This window comes from Ischnura elegans, chromosome 10, assembly GCF_921293095.1.
Source record: "Ischnura elegans chromosome 10, ioIscEleg1.1, whole genome shotgun sequence".
NCBI classification, from domain to species: domain Eukaryota; kingdom Metazoa; phylum Arthropoda; class Insecta; order Odonata; family Coenagrionidae; genus Ischnura; species Ischnura elegans.
In genome coordinates, this window is record NC_060255.1 from 41153673 (window position 1) to 41170799 (window position 17127).

Genomic DNA, 17127 nt, shown 5'->3' on the forward strand with positions numbered 1-17127 from the left:
GAAAAATCGGAAATGAATATTTACTTGTTCAGAGTTATCTCATGGCACAATTTAGAACTAATATCAGAGTTGGAGGTTGACATTTCAATCATGGCCAGATGTATGATACACGTTGAGATGTTGGCAATTTTTGGTATCGCCCAAAGTTGTTTCCCAACTACAGCACTGCTTGTATGAAAGATGTAAATACAGAAAGTGATAGAATAAGCAATCAGTGGCGCCGACTCCATGGGGCCTGAGGGGGCCCGAGCCCCCTCAAAGATTCGTTTGGGGGGGCGGAGCCCCCTCAATAATTCAAGAAAATAATTTAGTTATATTATGCTTTGTGAAATCACAAAAATATATTGGTATTTTTTATTTCCCACGCTTGACGATAGTTACCTTTTAAAATAAATTCAACAATGTGTTAAAACAAAAGGTAAAATACATAAGGTAGTATGCAGGTTAACTGAAAACAAGTGGTATGAATCATGATAGTGACATCATGATATGCTGCGACACACTTTGAATTTAACCTCTTCCCGGAGCAAGACCTCCGATATGGGCCCCCCCAATATTTTTTATAAGTCGCCCCTGCGCAATATAAGGCTATATTGCAATATATATATATAAGGCAATATATTTCTATAAGGCGCCCCTGTAAGCAATGGAAAAGGGGATAGCTGGGGTGATCATGTGATTAGGAAAATGATGGGACAAGCGATCACTCTTTTGGCCCCTGAAAGCCAAGACCAAAAGCTCGCTTGAGGTATCATTCTGAGGAATGGAAAAACGATCGTATGATTCAGGCTTCAGTAACAGCACACCGCATGCTGCCAATGTGCAAGATCAAGGATTAATTGATATGCGGTGAACCACTGGGCAAGAGGCAATGAGGTATTCAACTTATCTATAAAGGGTTAATTAAAGCTGTCTAATTTTTCACCACATAGCTCAAGAGGAAGGTGAAATATCGATAAAAGGAAAATTCAGGTGTTTTTATTTTTTAAACTCTAACACAATTCATAATTTAAAAAAAATATAGTGAGCCCATTTGACCTGGACCCTTATGGAAGCCTTTCACTACTATTTGCTAACACATGAGCCATCTTTTTTCTTGGAATCATGCACGATTCCAAAAAAAGATGGCTTATATCATACATGATTCCAAAAAAGAGCATGCCCTCTTCAAGGTAAGCAAAAATAGTTCCATAATGCCCTAATTATTGGTGAGTTTCTCTTGAATTTTGGGATTGGGAGCATTCTGGTCTCTTAAGTTTATATGGGGTTTAAAACATATCTCAATCACATCTTATAGCTGGTGAACAATCATTGTCATAGTCAAAGAATAATGCATAGATGCAGGAATTTTGCAAGCCAACTATGAAATCTTACATAAAATTGGTGAAAATATGTATAAAAAAATGCTTCACCTTCAAATACAATCCTGTATTCAAAAGACACAGGATTGATGTATTTAGATATTGTCTAACTTCCCTGGGGCATGGCAAATAAGGTTAGCATTACTGTTGAACATGTATGTACTACATTATGTTATCTAGGGGATCCCTTACTCAATGTCATTCAGTTATACTTTTATTTTCTGGAGATTCCACTTTGAAATACTTAAAATTTTGATAATTTCATAGATATTCTTCAGTTATTTTTTTTCACCAAATATTTATATATTTTTATTTAGTCTCAAATACAAATGATGCAATCTGTAGCTCTTCTGCTTGTTAGATGCTAAAAGTCATCTTTGCTCAGCCTCTGCACTGGCTGATGTTTGACCTCAGGCAGATGAGTTACACTCTCCATATGGAATGGACGTTCATATGGTTCCTCCTACATATCGTTCCATCTGAAATTAAATTAGTAGTAATAAAATTTTGCAAAACTTCACTGAGGGAAATATATGCATGCTTCACTAGGGACAGGGCAAAATTGGGAAAGATTTTATTTTGATAATTTACATTATATTTATGCATATATGTATCTCATAGATTATCAATGTATGTAAATATGTAAGGATTTCAGAATAGGAACATTAACATGTGAGGCTTTATTAACCTACACATCATCATAATCATTAGTCAACAATCCTAAGATTGGTTTGACGCCGCTCTCCATTTCTCTCTCCTATCCGCTAATCTCTTCATAGCTACATATTTATTCTCTTTTACATCCTTTATAACCTGTCCTTTATAACTCATTCGGGGCCGTCCCTTGCCCTTTTTCCCTTCCACTTGTCATTCAATGATTGTCTTCATCGTGCCTCAAAATGTGGCCAACTAAGTTGTCCCTTCTTCTGCTTAATGTTTTTAGGAGGCTTCTCTTTTCTCCTACTCTCCTTAGCACTTCCTGGTTACTCACATGGTCAATCCATTTTATCTTCATCATTCTTCGGTAGCACCACATTTCGAATGCTTCCACTCTTGACTTCTCTGCTGCTGTCAACGTCAACGTCAACGAAATCAAGCAGAAAGCTTCGGGTGTCAATATCCACGGAGAAAAAATTAGTATGCTGCGATTTGCTGACGACATAGCAGTCATAGCCGAGACAGAGAAGGATTTGAAGAAGACATTGACAAACATGGAAAGGACAATGGCCAGATATCAGCTGAAAATCAACAAACCTACACATATTTATTTAAATGGTATCTTTACTCGGGCCCAAATTTAAAATTTCATCCATGAATTTGATAGGTAGAGAGAAAAATTGATTTCCAGCAAAAAAAATTGTCCTCATTCACTTTTAAATTTGAAAAAGATTTGATGAGGTTGAGGTGGATGGAAAGAAAAAAGAGCAGGGAAAATTAGGAATTGTCAGGAGAGGAGAGCAAACTTTGGCAGAAGTTTATTATGTCCACTGCCATCTTCTGAGGGAGTTGTAAATGGTGGTTGTCCTGAGGGGAAAGGGTATACTGAAAACAGTAAAAGTGGAAAGGATATTAGGTTTGTGAGGAGTAGAATGGGTTTCATGGACAGAATAAAGGGTTATATGTGAAACTGTAGTTTGAGATTCAATGATTTGCAGGGTTAATTTGTGGAATCATGACATGATACACAGAGGTGTCATGGTGCCAGACGCCGTTCCGGCTATGGTTAACAAAAGACATAATAGTCTAATAACACTTCTATCAATTTTGTTGCTCCAAAATTTTTAATTTTATACATTTGTAATCTAAACAAAAAAATTAGTAATGAATTGTAAATAATGGCTGATAATAAAAAAATCAGCAATATTTCACTTCTAAGGAAAGTTAAGGAAATTGCATTCCAGCACTTAAGTTTGTCATGACGTCACTTATTGATACATTAAAAAATAAGTATTGATGTATTCTACTCAATAATAATCCAAGAGGTTTTGTTCACCTCTAAATAATGACCTGAAATGGTTGAAATCAGTCGGGTCTTTTAATAAATACTGTGTGGAACACAACATAGTTCACTTTTTAATCTATCAAAGCAGGAAGCATGGGTGTACCCAGGGGGGGGGAGGAGGGGGCAGATCCTCCCCTAAAAGCAAAAATAAATTAATCTCAAAACGAAAGTTACATGGAACTAAAATAAATATAATTATTATTCTCAAGCAAATAATTTATTTTAAACTACTATAGTAGTGTTATAACAAAACAGTGTCATAATTTTCTTAAAATTTTTGTTTCACTAAGATTTTCTGTGCTAAAATTTTACAACTTGAACTACCATGGCCTGCCCCCCCTAGTTTTGATCCTGGGTACGCCCATGGCAGGAAGACTGGTTAGTAGAGGTGAATAGTGAATTTTGCCAAGTGACATTTCCTTAACTAGTTGAGGGGCAACAGTATTTTATATTTTAGGTGAGTTGAGAAAAACCTAAAGAATTACTTTCAGGAAATGAGGTATTTTAACCTACACAAGCACTTCTGCTATGATAAAAGCTTAAGTTGCACGGCTGGGTGCAAAGGGTATTTGTGCAAAGGGTACAGAAATTGTGAGTGAACAGGGGGCAATTTAGCATCAAATTTGTGGGGGAGGTGTTCATGACCTAGGTTTGGGGTGTATGGAATACCACACGGGAGAGAGAGGTGTTTTTACCGCAGGGAGTACAATGCTCAACGATAATTTTAAACTCAAACTTCTCTCATGTTTGGGACTCGAAGCCATGCATCTGCATACACACTCCCTGGTGGTGAGGGCTTCCTAACATATTTTGTTGATTTTTAAAAGTGTTTGGGGGGTTCACTTTGATGGTTTATGCTTAAGATCATATGACCCAAATATTTTGGTAGAAGGGAGGAGGAGGGAAGGTGGTTTGAACCTCTAGTGTTATCATCATGCAGGGTAATCACTTTTTGATTTGCATGGCAGGCAAGCAAAAGGATTTATCATAATCAGCAAATTCTTCATTCAACAGGTAAGGTTGCTATGATACAGGCACCTTCATAGGCGGATCTAGGGGGGGGGGAGCACGTGCCCCCCCTAGACCCTTAAAAAATATGCAAGATTTTTAATACGGTCCGATTATCATTGTGTTCATTTTCTATTACGAGGTATCCTTGCACCACCTCAGAACAAAATCCTGGATACGACCTTGCTTGTGCCCCCCCCCCCCCAGAAAGAAATCCTGGATTCGCCCCTGAGCACCTTGAACAAGAAAGCATTAAACACCAAAGGAGGTACTAAATTGAAACTGGTATTAACGGAGGAATAGTTGCTCCCACAATGTTCGAATAAGAAAACGAATGTGATCAACACCCTGTTCTCTATAGTCTCGGTGAGAGCAGTTGGAGAAGCCCACTAAATTGGAAATAGAATGGTGAGGGTGAAGGTTTATTTCAATATCAGATTCAAGTCATTACTTAGGTAATTATTGTTACAGAAGTACATGCATAGATTGTTACTTACATTTTTGTGAACTCTGTTGTATTGTTCATCATATTTCCTTGGCCCACTTTTCATATGATTTGGCATTTCTTTTGTTCCTCTAAGCCAGAGTATTGGTGAAGAGCCAACCATTCCAAAATTTGTCAGTGAATTGGTCTGGAAAAGAAAGAAATAAAATATTTCTCGTTACAAGTGATCGAGGCTCTTTTTTGAAGTAGGATGTTGCAATAATGAGAGAATTAATGCACTATGTAGTATTTTGCAAGATTTATTTTACGAACGTCTAACCAGTTTTGACACTTGGTGTGTCACTATGATGAGTACATTCTCTCCTGAGGGGTTATTTGAGGGCTCAATGATTTAAGAGTAGCGAGCTGTTATGTCACTGAATGAGAAAGATAATATTTCAATGAAGGTCTTTGATAACATCGTTTATTAGGTATCATTTAAAGAAATAAAAGTGGACTATGCAGCAGCATAATTCTATTTCATCACCTGTAAATCTCTTATTCACTCAACTCCGGTTACAGTCCATCATTGCTACTCTTATGAAAATTAATGATTTTTATTTTAGAAGCGGTCAAGAAAGTTGAAAGAAGGTACGAAGAAAAGGAATTTCAGATTGAAGTGTCGAATTGTTTGTGTCAGGCAAGCAGAAGGAAAAGCTGTTGTTGATTTTCAATGTATAGCATTCCATGTATGCTCTTCAGTATTTTAAAAAATTGATCAATAAATGTTTCATTTCTACTTGGTATCAGGTTATTCTTAGTTTTATTTACCTTGGATAGCATATTTATGGAAATTTATGAACACTGCACGTAATTAACTAACATGATGTATTCCAATGTGATACACGTGTATTAGAGGACCTTTCCCAGTAAACGCAATGTGTTGCAGAAACGTTGCAAAAGGGTTGCGCGAGGTTGCAGGAGTTGCACGATGCAGGAAGGGGTTTGACAACATTTTAGTTACGTCGCTAATACACTCATTTGGTATAAAAAATTTTATAGCATAATAATTTAGCCGGAGGATATACATATTTAAATCCGATTCATCCTATTCGTAAGACACTGATTGTACATGAGGGTGGAATGTCACTAGGTTGCAGAAAGGTAGCAACATGTTGCTGGTCGCTTAGCAGTGTTATTTTGACATAGTTTTCCCCAAACATTTATTCAAATATGTGCTTTTTAAAGCATATTTTCATCTTCTGAAGCAAATTGCCTCCCACAAGAAAAAAAATTTTGGCCTTAAGACAATTTTTTGCACTTAGAAAATTTTGGAGCATATGAGCAGGAGCGCAGAGTCCACAGAAACCCTGCATATGAGAGTTGCATAAATGTTGCTAGTGCATTGCAGGAGTTGCATAATTGCTGCAAATATATGTTTCACCAGAGTTTGCAAATATGTTGCCATTACGTTGCAAAAACGTGGTAGAGAGAACTTTTGACTGGTTTTGCAACATTGCGATTACGTTGCAGCAACTCCATGTTGGTTGCAGCGCAATGTATTTGCAACGTTTTCACAACACTTTTGGTTTACAGGGTTGATACATATCTATTTATACGCAATATACATGGGATTTACAGCTATAATACATGTGCATACAGCACATTGGATCACTGTAATTCACATGTAGTAGGTACAGCTGTAATACATGGGTATTACACCAAGTGTGCTGTCTGGGAATATACATGAAATGTTAAAATATTATATTGGATGGAAATTGGGGTGATCATGGTTCAGAGTCCAGCCAAGGCAAATACTTTTTCCTCTGAATAATTATCTAGTAGGACTAGATGATAGAGTGGAACTAGATTTTTTAATGCCATTAAGCTATACTTAACAGTGGAGTAGAAAAGATAAATCTAAAAATTTACTTTTACCCTTGAGAATGATGTGCTGAAACCAACTTTGCGCAAATGCAACAAAACCAGTTAAATGAAAAGTAAAACTTGTTTGGCATTAAAACGTGTCTTATTTTTTTCTAATTTCATTTAATATATCAATGGATTGATAGGATTCACATTTTCCCTTGATATTTTCATGATTTCTTACTGAGCTTCAATGGAATTACTCACGTTACCATTAAGAAAGTTAACTTATCTATAATCTGTTATACGAGATAGAGATTATTAAATCTCGTAGATTATTAAATGTTTATGGACAAAAAATCAATCGTTCAGGCTTGGATTCAATCTTTTATTTCAATGCAAATGATAGAATTCATAAATGTAATTTTCCAGTTTAAGCTTTTATTTTACCTCTTGAATATACAATGCTTATGTGTTTTGTTTCTGCATTTCTCATCTGTTAGTTTTGAAGGGGATTATTAAAAATTAAAGCCTCATTGCTTATCCTGGAGGCACCTAAAATTAATGAATTATTTATTAATGAATAATAATGGAAAGCAAACTTGTTTTTTACCATATCTTTATTTCATATCTTGATTATGACAAGTTTCAAGGGACTCGTAAGCACTGAAACCAGCCAATGCCAAGTCATTACAATGAGTTTGGGAAATATGTTTTTTTTTGTAAGAACTTCTCTCCAGTTTTAAGCTACATTAATGAGTCCTTGGTGTATAATGCTTTGGCTGCCAACTCGGATACCATAGAGATAGAATTCTGGCTTTCTAATGCATTATTTCCATGCAAGCTTGGTCTGTGTTACAAATGCACATAGCCAAGCACATGCTTTGGTTGCTTCAGACCCACTGAAATTGTTCCCCTTGTGGCAACCACCTGAGATACATTGCTGAAGCATGAGTAGACTAGCTTAGAGGCATATTTTCTCTGATATTCCATTATTCGATATACATAGTCATATTTCTTTATTTTTGCCAAAAGGGATTGATGAATTTAACTTTCAGCACCACACAATCAAGTTGACTAATTGAAATATGTATGTGGTTTTCCATTCCGTTCTAATTGACAACTAAATATCATTATAGGCAACCTGCATACCTCCCAAGCAGGGGCTGATTCAGCATCAAATTTGGGGGGATCATGACCTGGGTCCGGGGAGTATGGAATACCCCTCAGGAGAAAGGGTCATGCATTAAATTTAAAAAATTAACCCATTTTTAAAACGTATTTTGGAGCCTTAAATTTCATTTTTATTCTCAATAACAGATGAAATTGAAAAATTTTAGACATTTAAAGATACAAAATGTATTTAACTAATTAGATATTAGATATGTTTGATAAAATCTGGGGGTAACCCTCCCTATAAATCTGCCCCTGCTCTGAATCATTCCCACAAAGAAAATTTCTCCCTACATGCGTGGCATTATGGCTATGGCGATTTAGCTCTGAATTTCTCCACCTTTTTCTCATGCTCCCATTGTTTACATAAAATGCATAAGGTAGCTTTCCACTTACTGAGAGGCCTGAATTGCAATTGAGATAGGCCCTTTCCATAATTTTCTTGATTGCGTTTGTGGTCCCAAAAGCCAGTAAAGAAGGCAAGTACTGTTTTTTCTCTTACCGCACTTACCAATTAAAAGAAAAAGATGAAGATAAAATGGATCCACCACGTAAGTATAGAGGAATTGCTGAGAAGAATGGGAGAAAAGAGAACTCTTTTAAAAACCCCAAGAAGAAGACTGGAGGACTTACTTGGCTACATTATGATACCTGATGAAAACAATTGTAGAAAGATGGGTGGAAGGGCAAAAGGGCAAGGGATGACCCCTAATGAGTTGCATAGGACAGGTTATTAAGGATGTAAAAGAGAAGAAATGCGTCACTATGAAAAGGCGAAAGAATAGGAGAGTGGAATGGAGAGCTGCGTCAAACCAATCTTAAGATTGTTGACAAACACTGATGATGAGATTGAGTAATATGAGAGACAACAATGATGCAATCAACATGCTCCAGCAGAGCAATTACTTCATTTCTTTTATGTTTCCCTCTTAGCTACAGTGACCCAAAGAAGGGTCCACCTGCCACAGTTGCAGTTGTCGCTGTTTATACCATGCATATGGGGAGCTAGCAAGTTGCTGAGGTTGTTGGCGGTTATATTTGTTGGTTGCAATAACACATTATACACTTGATGCCACAGAATTCATTCACAAGGTCCCACTATACATGATACAACCTTGATCGGACAGGGCCTCATCCTGCTAGCCAGAAAATTTGATAGCAGCTTTCTCTTGCACCCACTAGATGGGGAGGCCACACGTGCCATACACAGCTAAACAAATGAAGTATGAAAAATATCCCATGAAGCATACATAACAGTGGCTACCAATTGTAATAATAATAACCTCTGCAGGGTTTACCATCCCACATCAGGTGCATCCCCAGGTGGCTGATTGGGGAATGCTTGCTGGATATGCAGGGTAGGTTGGAAATTAAATATAACCTAAGGACCAAAACAGAACCCAAAATCCAGGCGTGTATGTTCCCACAATGGGCAGTGACCTGATCAGCCTTAGTCTCCAAGTAATAAGAGGCTGCAAATATACCTGGCCGTAACATAATAACCACCACTGCGCTGGGGAGCTAGGAATAAATGCTAGGAGGGGTTTTAGGCACAACTATAATACTGGGGACATGGGGGTTATGGAATACCTGCCAGGGTAAGGAGGAGGTGTGGGGGGCCCTCCTCAAGAAAAAAATTAAGATAAATTGTTGAAAATGGTGAGTTTTACGGCTTTTTGAGGGATACTTAATTAGGTAATCCTTATACTATTCTATAAGTAATATTAATTCAATTAAGTGAAATGGATTAAACTTAAATTTCCACTGAGCTCTGGGGAGGGTTGTTGTCCCCCAAAACCCCCCTTGCTGTGCCACTGCCACACTGCCGCTGCATATTCAGCAGCAACACTTACAGTAGCTGTAACAGCTGCAAATGCTTCTCAGAATGTCTTTTTTATCAGAGACCACACAAGCTGGCAGAAAGCATGTAGTACCCATGATATTGAAGAAATTAACTGCTTCATCATGCATTTGCACTACTAAATCTCAAAAATGGAATCTGACATTACAACATAATGTTCAAGACATGCAATATTGTCGGAAAATTTCCTAGACCACTGCAGTAACAAAATCAGATATATCTTGGCTCTTGCCTGTCATGCCTAATTATGCTAGAATATGTTTATCCTGAGATAAATACAAAATAATGATAATATTTTATTCATCTTCAATATTAAAATGTGTGCCAAGTGTTAATTTAAAAATCACTATGCTATAAAACCCACTTCTGACCCCTGAATGACTGATTCATATAAATGTTAGGGGTGAACGAGATAGGATACAACAAAAAGTCATAGCAGTGATGCCAGTGAAGCCCTCTAACATCCTCTGAAACCTTAGGAAAAATTATCAAAACAATAAATTTTATACCTATTACAGACTTGTAGGCCATTTATGAGTCAAAAAATTGAATTTTTTCAATACGATTTTTCCAATCTAGACCACGTGATATGTCAAACAAAACACAACAAACCAGTTTTCAGACGAATTGACCACAGCACCTCTTCATAATGCATACATGTCACTAAATCACAATAATGGAATATCACATGAAAACATATCGTTAATACTTGCAATATCGTCAGAATATTTCTCAGGCCACCTCAGTAATAAAGGATATCTTGGCTCCAGCGTGTAATGTCTTATCATGCCAGAATGTGTTTATTCTGAGATAAACATAAAGAAAATGATAATACCTTTTTTTATTCACCCACAATATTAAAATTTGGTAAACCCAGGAAAATTGTCAAAACACTAAATTTTTTATCTATTGCAGCATTGCCTTATCTTGATTTATTTTCAGTTGGCTTCTGTCGCTGCTGTGGGGCAGGTTTGACAGCTTGAGATCCTGTTTATGGGTGAGCAGGACAGCCAGCCCAGCCCAGGTCAAACGCCAGCCATACCATCACCCCTTCTCTTTCCCTATCCTACCTTATCTGTCTTCTACAGTGGCGTCACTCATTCGGCCGGGCTGAGTCACCACACCACATCCACTAGAAACACCGACCACCAGTGCCACCATACACTGCTCAAACTTCCAAGCTCGGAGGACACAGCCCTGGCTGACTACCCCTGTATCGCATATTGTGTGAAATCCAGGGATGGCAAGTGAAACAAATTGAGAAAGTTTCCTTTCAACCCAGAGGGAAACAAAAATACAAGGCTTAAATTTAGTTTCGTTCCAAAACAAAATTAAAATCACCAAGGAGTTCAATTTCAACCCGGGGCATAACTTAACTCCTGGGAACATAACTAAATTAATCGAAACCCTGCTGCTCATTGTTAAGTTTTGATGCCATAAGTCAAGTGGAGGGGGAGAATAGGTCCAAACTCGACCCATCTCATGACAGAATGGAAAAAGGCCCCATGCATATAGAGGCGTTAGGGCAAACCTCTACTCCATTCAACCATACTTCGTAATTAGTGTGTGGGTCAAAACTAAACCGCTTGAAGGTAAAGCATATGGCCCCTCCAATGTGAAACAAAATCTGTATTAAGTTTTGTCCCAGAGGTTTAATTTTGTTTGAGGAAGGTGTTAATCTTAAGGAGGTAGTTCTGACTCCGATTTCGTTTTGACACTGAGATTAACTCCTCAGGTTTTATTCATTTTCGTTTTATTTCTACATTTCACTCCCAGGAATGAAACTATTGAAATTTTACTGGTTTTGGCTATCGATTAGTTTTGATTGCCATTCATGGTGACATCGTGAATAAATCCTGTGGCGTCCCTGTGTTATTGCAGCCTACAGATATAACAGCCGCCAACCTCAGCAACTTGCTAGTGCCCCATATTCATGAGTGTGAATCCACCAGCTGAGGTTATACATGGACATGTCTGTTTTGTGGTCCCCTCACCTATGCCTCCTGTAGCATTATTTAACAACCTTCTTTGCATGCAGTGGTGGGTTCAGAGAGGCCCCTCCACCCCTTAGGTATCTAATTTACACAAGATAATACGGTAATTTTGTTTGTAAACCCATTACTGTTGGGAGGTTACTCCTGAGCTCCCCTTTTCCCTATCCTTTATCCAGTGTGGACTTAATTTTGATTAAAAAATCCTCGTCATGTGAGATACACCTCATAGAACTCTCTTTACTCTTCCTGTCTCACAACAGATTTCAGCGCAGCTGCCTGTAAAGCTATTTGGTGCACATCCTTCATGACAGCACCACACATATTACTCTCTACCATGACCAATTTTAATTAATCTAAGGCTAATTATCGCTATACCTAAAAAAAACCATCCATAAGGAGCAAAGGGCAGATGAAAATAGTAAGAACTGGCAGAGTGATTAGAAATTGCCACAATTTAATGAAACTACAGCATTCTAGACAATGGCATAATTAGGAATGTGCTTTGGGGGAGGTGGGGGGATACGATGTTCAGTAGTGGGCACCCCCGTCCCCCAGGTAATGGGGGATCTGGGAAAATTTTTGAAAAATTAAATGCCTGGAAATACATTTTACATAATTTTGGCACTAAAAATTTAACTTTAAGCAGATGCAGTTATTATACGTCAAAACTAGACAATGGTTTTAAATATGTTTTATTTATTTCTCTGAGGGTTTGTGGAGGGATCTTTCCCCAAACCCCCCCATAGTTAGATACACCACTGATTCTGGATATTTCCAAGGGCAGATCTAGGATTTTTTTCTGGGGGGGCCTATTGAAATGAAAGGTAGTTGGACTTCACATAGCTGTGAAAAAGTGTAACTACCTTTCATTTCAATATCTTGTACAGAAGTTAAATTTGATAAAAAAAGCTAAAATATATAGGAAGAATGTAGTAGAATCTAAAATAAACTAATAATAAATGAGGATCTAGAATCTGATGGGAACAAGCAAGCGGGATCCTGGGTTTATTTTCTGTGGGGCCAGGGTCTGACAGGCAAATGGTCTTCATATATGTGGGATTAAGCACAATATGCAACAATTACTCTAGGAAATATACTCTTCAATTTAATATAAAAGTTATCAATATGTATATGTATAGGTATTTAAAATTTTTATAATCAAATATAAAATTTATTAATATTTGAATTAGAAATCTCGTCTACTTTTTGAGCCTCATGTGCCCCTGTGCCCCCCCCTTTAAATCTGGCTATGGATATGTCCCCTGGAGACATCCAAGTAGGCAATAGCTGTGGGACCTTTTTCTTCCTGTGCCTTTGGGTGGAATACCCTTTCAAGGGCACTACAACAAGGTGGAAAAATTCAGAACTTTGTCACCTACACCAGGATATCACATAGAATCAGGCTAGGAGGGAAACAATACACGCATGAATAAGATGGTCAGAATTCAACCTCACCATTCCCTGAGGACAATGCACGAGTTGAGAGTGGAAGTACTGAAAGCATGGACTCATTAACCAGGTCACACCTATGAGAAGTTCTCAGGAATTATATGATGGGAAAACATCAAGTAATACTTCAAAAAATTTGTGTTTCATCCATAGTGAAGTGAACTTCTTCAAAGTTAAGTCACCAACAACTAAATATAACCCTTACTGCACCTAGAGAAGTACGGAACCACCGTCTACCAAACAAGAGAGCAATCTTAATCCATTTCCAGGGAAAGGATAGTTTACAAAAAATAACTATTTATGAATAGTAGTGCCAATATTTATAATAGAAAGGTATAAATAATAAAATGAGTTTTGTTCCCTCAAATATCAATAAGGAATACTGGAAATAAACCTTGATTGTATTGACAATAGGCTAATGTAAATGGCCTTATTTGGCTCATAGTTAAGTATCCTATCCATAGGATTGAGAGTATGGTAAGTGATAGAAAAACATGGAAAGTATCTGGTACATACTTCAACTTAGCCAATTAATGACCCAGTAAAATCATTGCAGTGATACGTACTGGATCTTCAATGAGTAGTGTCCATTTTCCTGTAGGATTCTCCCCCCATGTCAGAACAGACATGAATCTCCATCGTTCAAAACCATCTTGTGAGTCATCAGCTGGTCTCACTTTCAAGAGTTGAGCAGTTGTGCCTGGAATATGAGTTTCATCCAAGTGATTACACAATGATGAGCATTGGCAGATTTAGGGGAGGAAGTATAGGCAGAACGGGGTGGCTGGGCAGAACAGGGTAAGTGATTTTTGAGTGCAAAAAAAAGCAGCAATAACTATAACTAGTCCAGATTGGTGTTGCTCATAAGTTAAGCAGCACCAATCTGGACTAGATATAGTTATTCCTGCTTGAGGAGCACCTTTTTTTGCACTTAAAAAAAATCGCTTACCTTGTTATGCCCCACCACCCTGTTCTGTCATGGGCTCCACTATATGGTTTTGCCTTTACATTATATTTTTAAGGATTATTTTACAAAATAAGTTTCAAGTAATAATATAAACAAAATGTATTTTGCTAAAATGCAATGAATATTGACTTGTAGGAAGAGTGCTACATATTGCTTTCCTGGCAATTCTTCTGAGAGACAGAAGGAGCGCAACAGCTCTCAGGGGTAGATTTAGGGGGTTGGTCACAGGGGATATGTCCTCCTCCCTCAAATTTTATCAAAATTATTTAACTTTTAATAGTTTAGTAACTTATGTATCCTTTTATAAAGGAGTAAAGGGAGTGTATTTGCAAATACATGGCTACTAGCCCCAAATGTGAGGGGAACTCGGGTTGTATTTATGGTAGAGAAAATTGCCCCCGTCTCCTTGGGGGTATTCCATACTCCCTAGACACCATGCCCAGATCTAGGGCGGGGCAGAGGGGGCACCGGACATACTCCGGACGGCAGATTTCAGGGGGAGGCAAAATTTGAAAAGTTGATTCAACCCTTTTACTGCCAGCCCATTTTGGGTGGGATGCGCGAAGACTGCCAAGGCTATTTTCCAGACTTTGCAGCATTTTTTTTTTCATTTAATACATCTAGGTTTTTTCCCAATACTTTAGTTACACATATCTTTTAACCATAGATAGTTTATGGGGATTTACTTAAATTACAGCTGTGCAAAAGATCCACGGAGAAAAATCATCTGCCTTGACCGGGATTCTAACCCAAATCCCCTATTTCCAGTCGAGTGCTTTAGCCAGTTAAGCTACCGAGGCATCATTCTTCCTTGTGGATATTTCTCCGGGTTCGAATCCTGGTCAAGGCGGATGATATTTTCTCTGTGGATCTTTCGCTTGATTGGGCATTGTGGGTGACTCCCATATAAACTATCACCGTGGCTAATCCAGGTATACTTTAAACTAAATTACAGCCGTTGAAAAGGCCACAATCACAAAAAAAGTCAAATAAGTCAGGCCCCTGGCAGTTTTCACTCAACCAGGGAAGGCTGATATATCATCCCAGTGGCAGTAATAGGGTTAAAAATGTTTAAATTTTCCAATTGAATTATTTAACAATATCTATTAGGTAATTTATAAATTATTAAACAATCTAAAATAAAACATCTTAATAAATCTTAATAGCAAACATACAGTGTGTAATTTCAACTACCGTAATGCAAGCTGATATTTGTACCCCCTGACAAAAGTCTTAGTATGTATATGACCCAGGTCATGACCCCCCAATCCCCATGAAGTTGATGCTGAATCTGCCCCGGATATCACTCTTTCCTTCCTTGGCACTTTAAGTGTTAATTAGCATAAACAATTGTGTAATAAGCAGGCTTGGCTTAAGGGGTTTGTGCTGGGCTACTAGGATGTATCCCTGTGCACCCTCCAGCCTGGAAATAATTGGCACTGGCCTGTTCCAAAACTGACAAATTTTAATGTCAGAACACCATCATTGAGCATTAGCTTGATTTCTATGATGTGTCATTAAACAGCATAATAAACACCGTCTTGAGTAAACAAAACAATAATTTAAATTATTAACATTAAAAAGAAGAACTTTGTGCTTTCACATTAATATATATTCACGACCATGGTTTCAACGTTAGAGGTCATCATCAGGTGAACTCCACAGAGGTCCATCACATCCTTTTATACCAGGCTAGGAGGGGGAGGGAGGAAGGTAACTAGGTGGAACGGATTGGTCAACAGGGAAGAGGGAGGGGGAAAGAACTTGGTCATATGGTTTGAAAGAAGTTAGGGGGAGGAGGCTCCCTTAGGGAGGGCATGGCAGGTGGAGGGGGGATGGTTCAGGTGAGAGCCCTTCGACCTACCCTCTTCGCCTGTAGAGTTCACCTGATGATGACGTCTAACGTTGAAACCATGGTTGTAAATTTGTGAATAAATATTAACCCACTTCCGCCCACCGTAGCCATATGTCTACATCCTTCCATTATGAGTTTGTGAGGCTCTTGATGAAAAACTATGTTCTATTTTGTTTTCAAATTGCTACAAATGTGCTGCTAAAAGCTTTGTTGACCTAATCCATATATTAGCTTATTTTTGAATCTGGTACACGTAATCCCACTTGCTTGAAAAGTTGGGTGCAAATAGGAATTTCAGACATTATTCTGGGTGGAAATGGGTTAATGTGAAAGCACAAAGTTCTTCTTTTTAATGTTAATAATGAATCACTTTCACCAAGTTACGCCTCAAACAATCAATAAGTTGAATTATTATAATTCAATCTGGTAAGATTCGATTCAATCTCAAGAGGGTAAAGATTAAAATTTCAAAATTAATTTATTATATTCCACACCCCCAGAACACCCAGTAGTCCTCCCCCTACCTATAGTGCTGGCACCCTATGGCCATGGCTATCCACCCTCGTAAGAAGAGGTCCAGTATGGGCCTGGTGATAAGGGATATGATTAGGAATTACCAGATGGTGAAGATAGGTATATCTGAAGTGCTCCTCTTACTGAGTACTTAATGCTGGCCTCAAGTTCAATGTGCTCCAAGTAATTGATTTCATCTCCCTCTTCATTTATACTTGTATCTCGAGAGAAATAATCAGATGATTCATGATCAGCTTTCCGGCAACCAGTAGAATAGAATACCAGCTCTACTGGTGTCTTTGATGTTAAGATAGTGTTGGAGCTGAAAATAGATAAAATATATGAATTTAAAAATATTATAATTACATAATTTACCAGGAAAATAGGTAATAAAGTGTAGCCTACAAAGTTGGTAGCAATGAAAGTATGTTTATGGTGTAGCGCCTGAGCAGGGGTGGTCTGGGGTGATTGGAGGCCCTCGGCTAGGGCTCATGCCGAGGCCCATCATATTGGGGGCTTGGGGGGTCCTCCCCTGGAAAGCTTTGAAAATTGCTCGCCCGGAAATGGATTTTGACGATATTTGGGCATTAATGATGTTGTAGGTTGTCAATCGCATGCAAATGGGTGGCTATTATAATTTATAAACACAATACC

General features: G+C 38.0%; 1 protein-coding gene across 1 annotated transcript in view; it reads right to left on the minus strand.

Annotated features, from left to right (window-relative positions):
• Positions 1–1010: 1010 nt before the first annotated feature.
• LOC124166751 (neuroendocrine convertase 1-like) overlaps positions 1011–17127 on the minus strand; it is a 206672-nt gene continuing 190555 nt past the window's right edge. The window contains exons 11-14 of the mRNA XM_046544423.1: positions 16578–16795; positions 13705–13838; positions 4869–5003; positions 1011–1840 (exon numbers count right to left, since the gene is read on the minus strand). Of these exons, the coding sequence (XP_046400379.1) occupies positions 1811–1840; positions 4869–5003; positions 13705–13838; positions 16578–16795 (517 nt within the window). The 3' untranslated portion in view covers positions 1011–1810. The remainder of the gene's footprint in view (positions 1841–4868; positions 5004–13704; positions 13839–16577; positions 16796–17127) is intronic.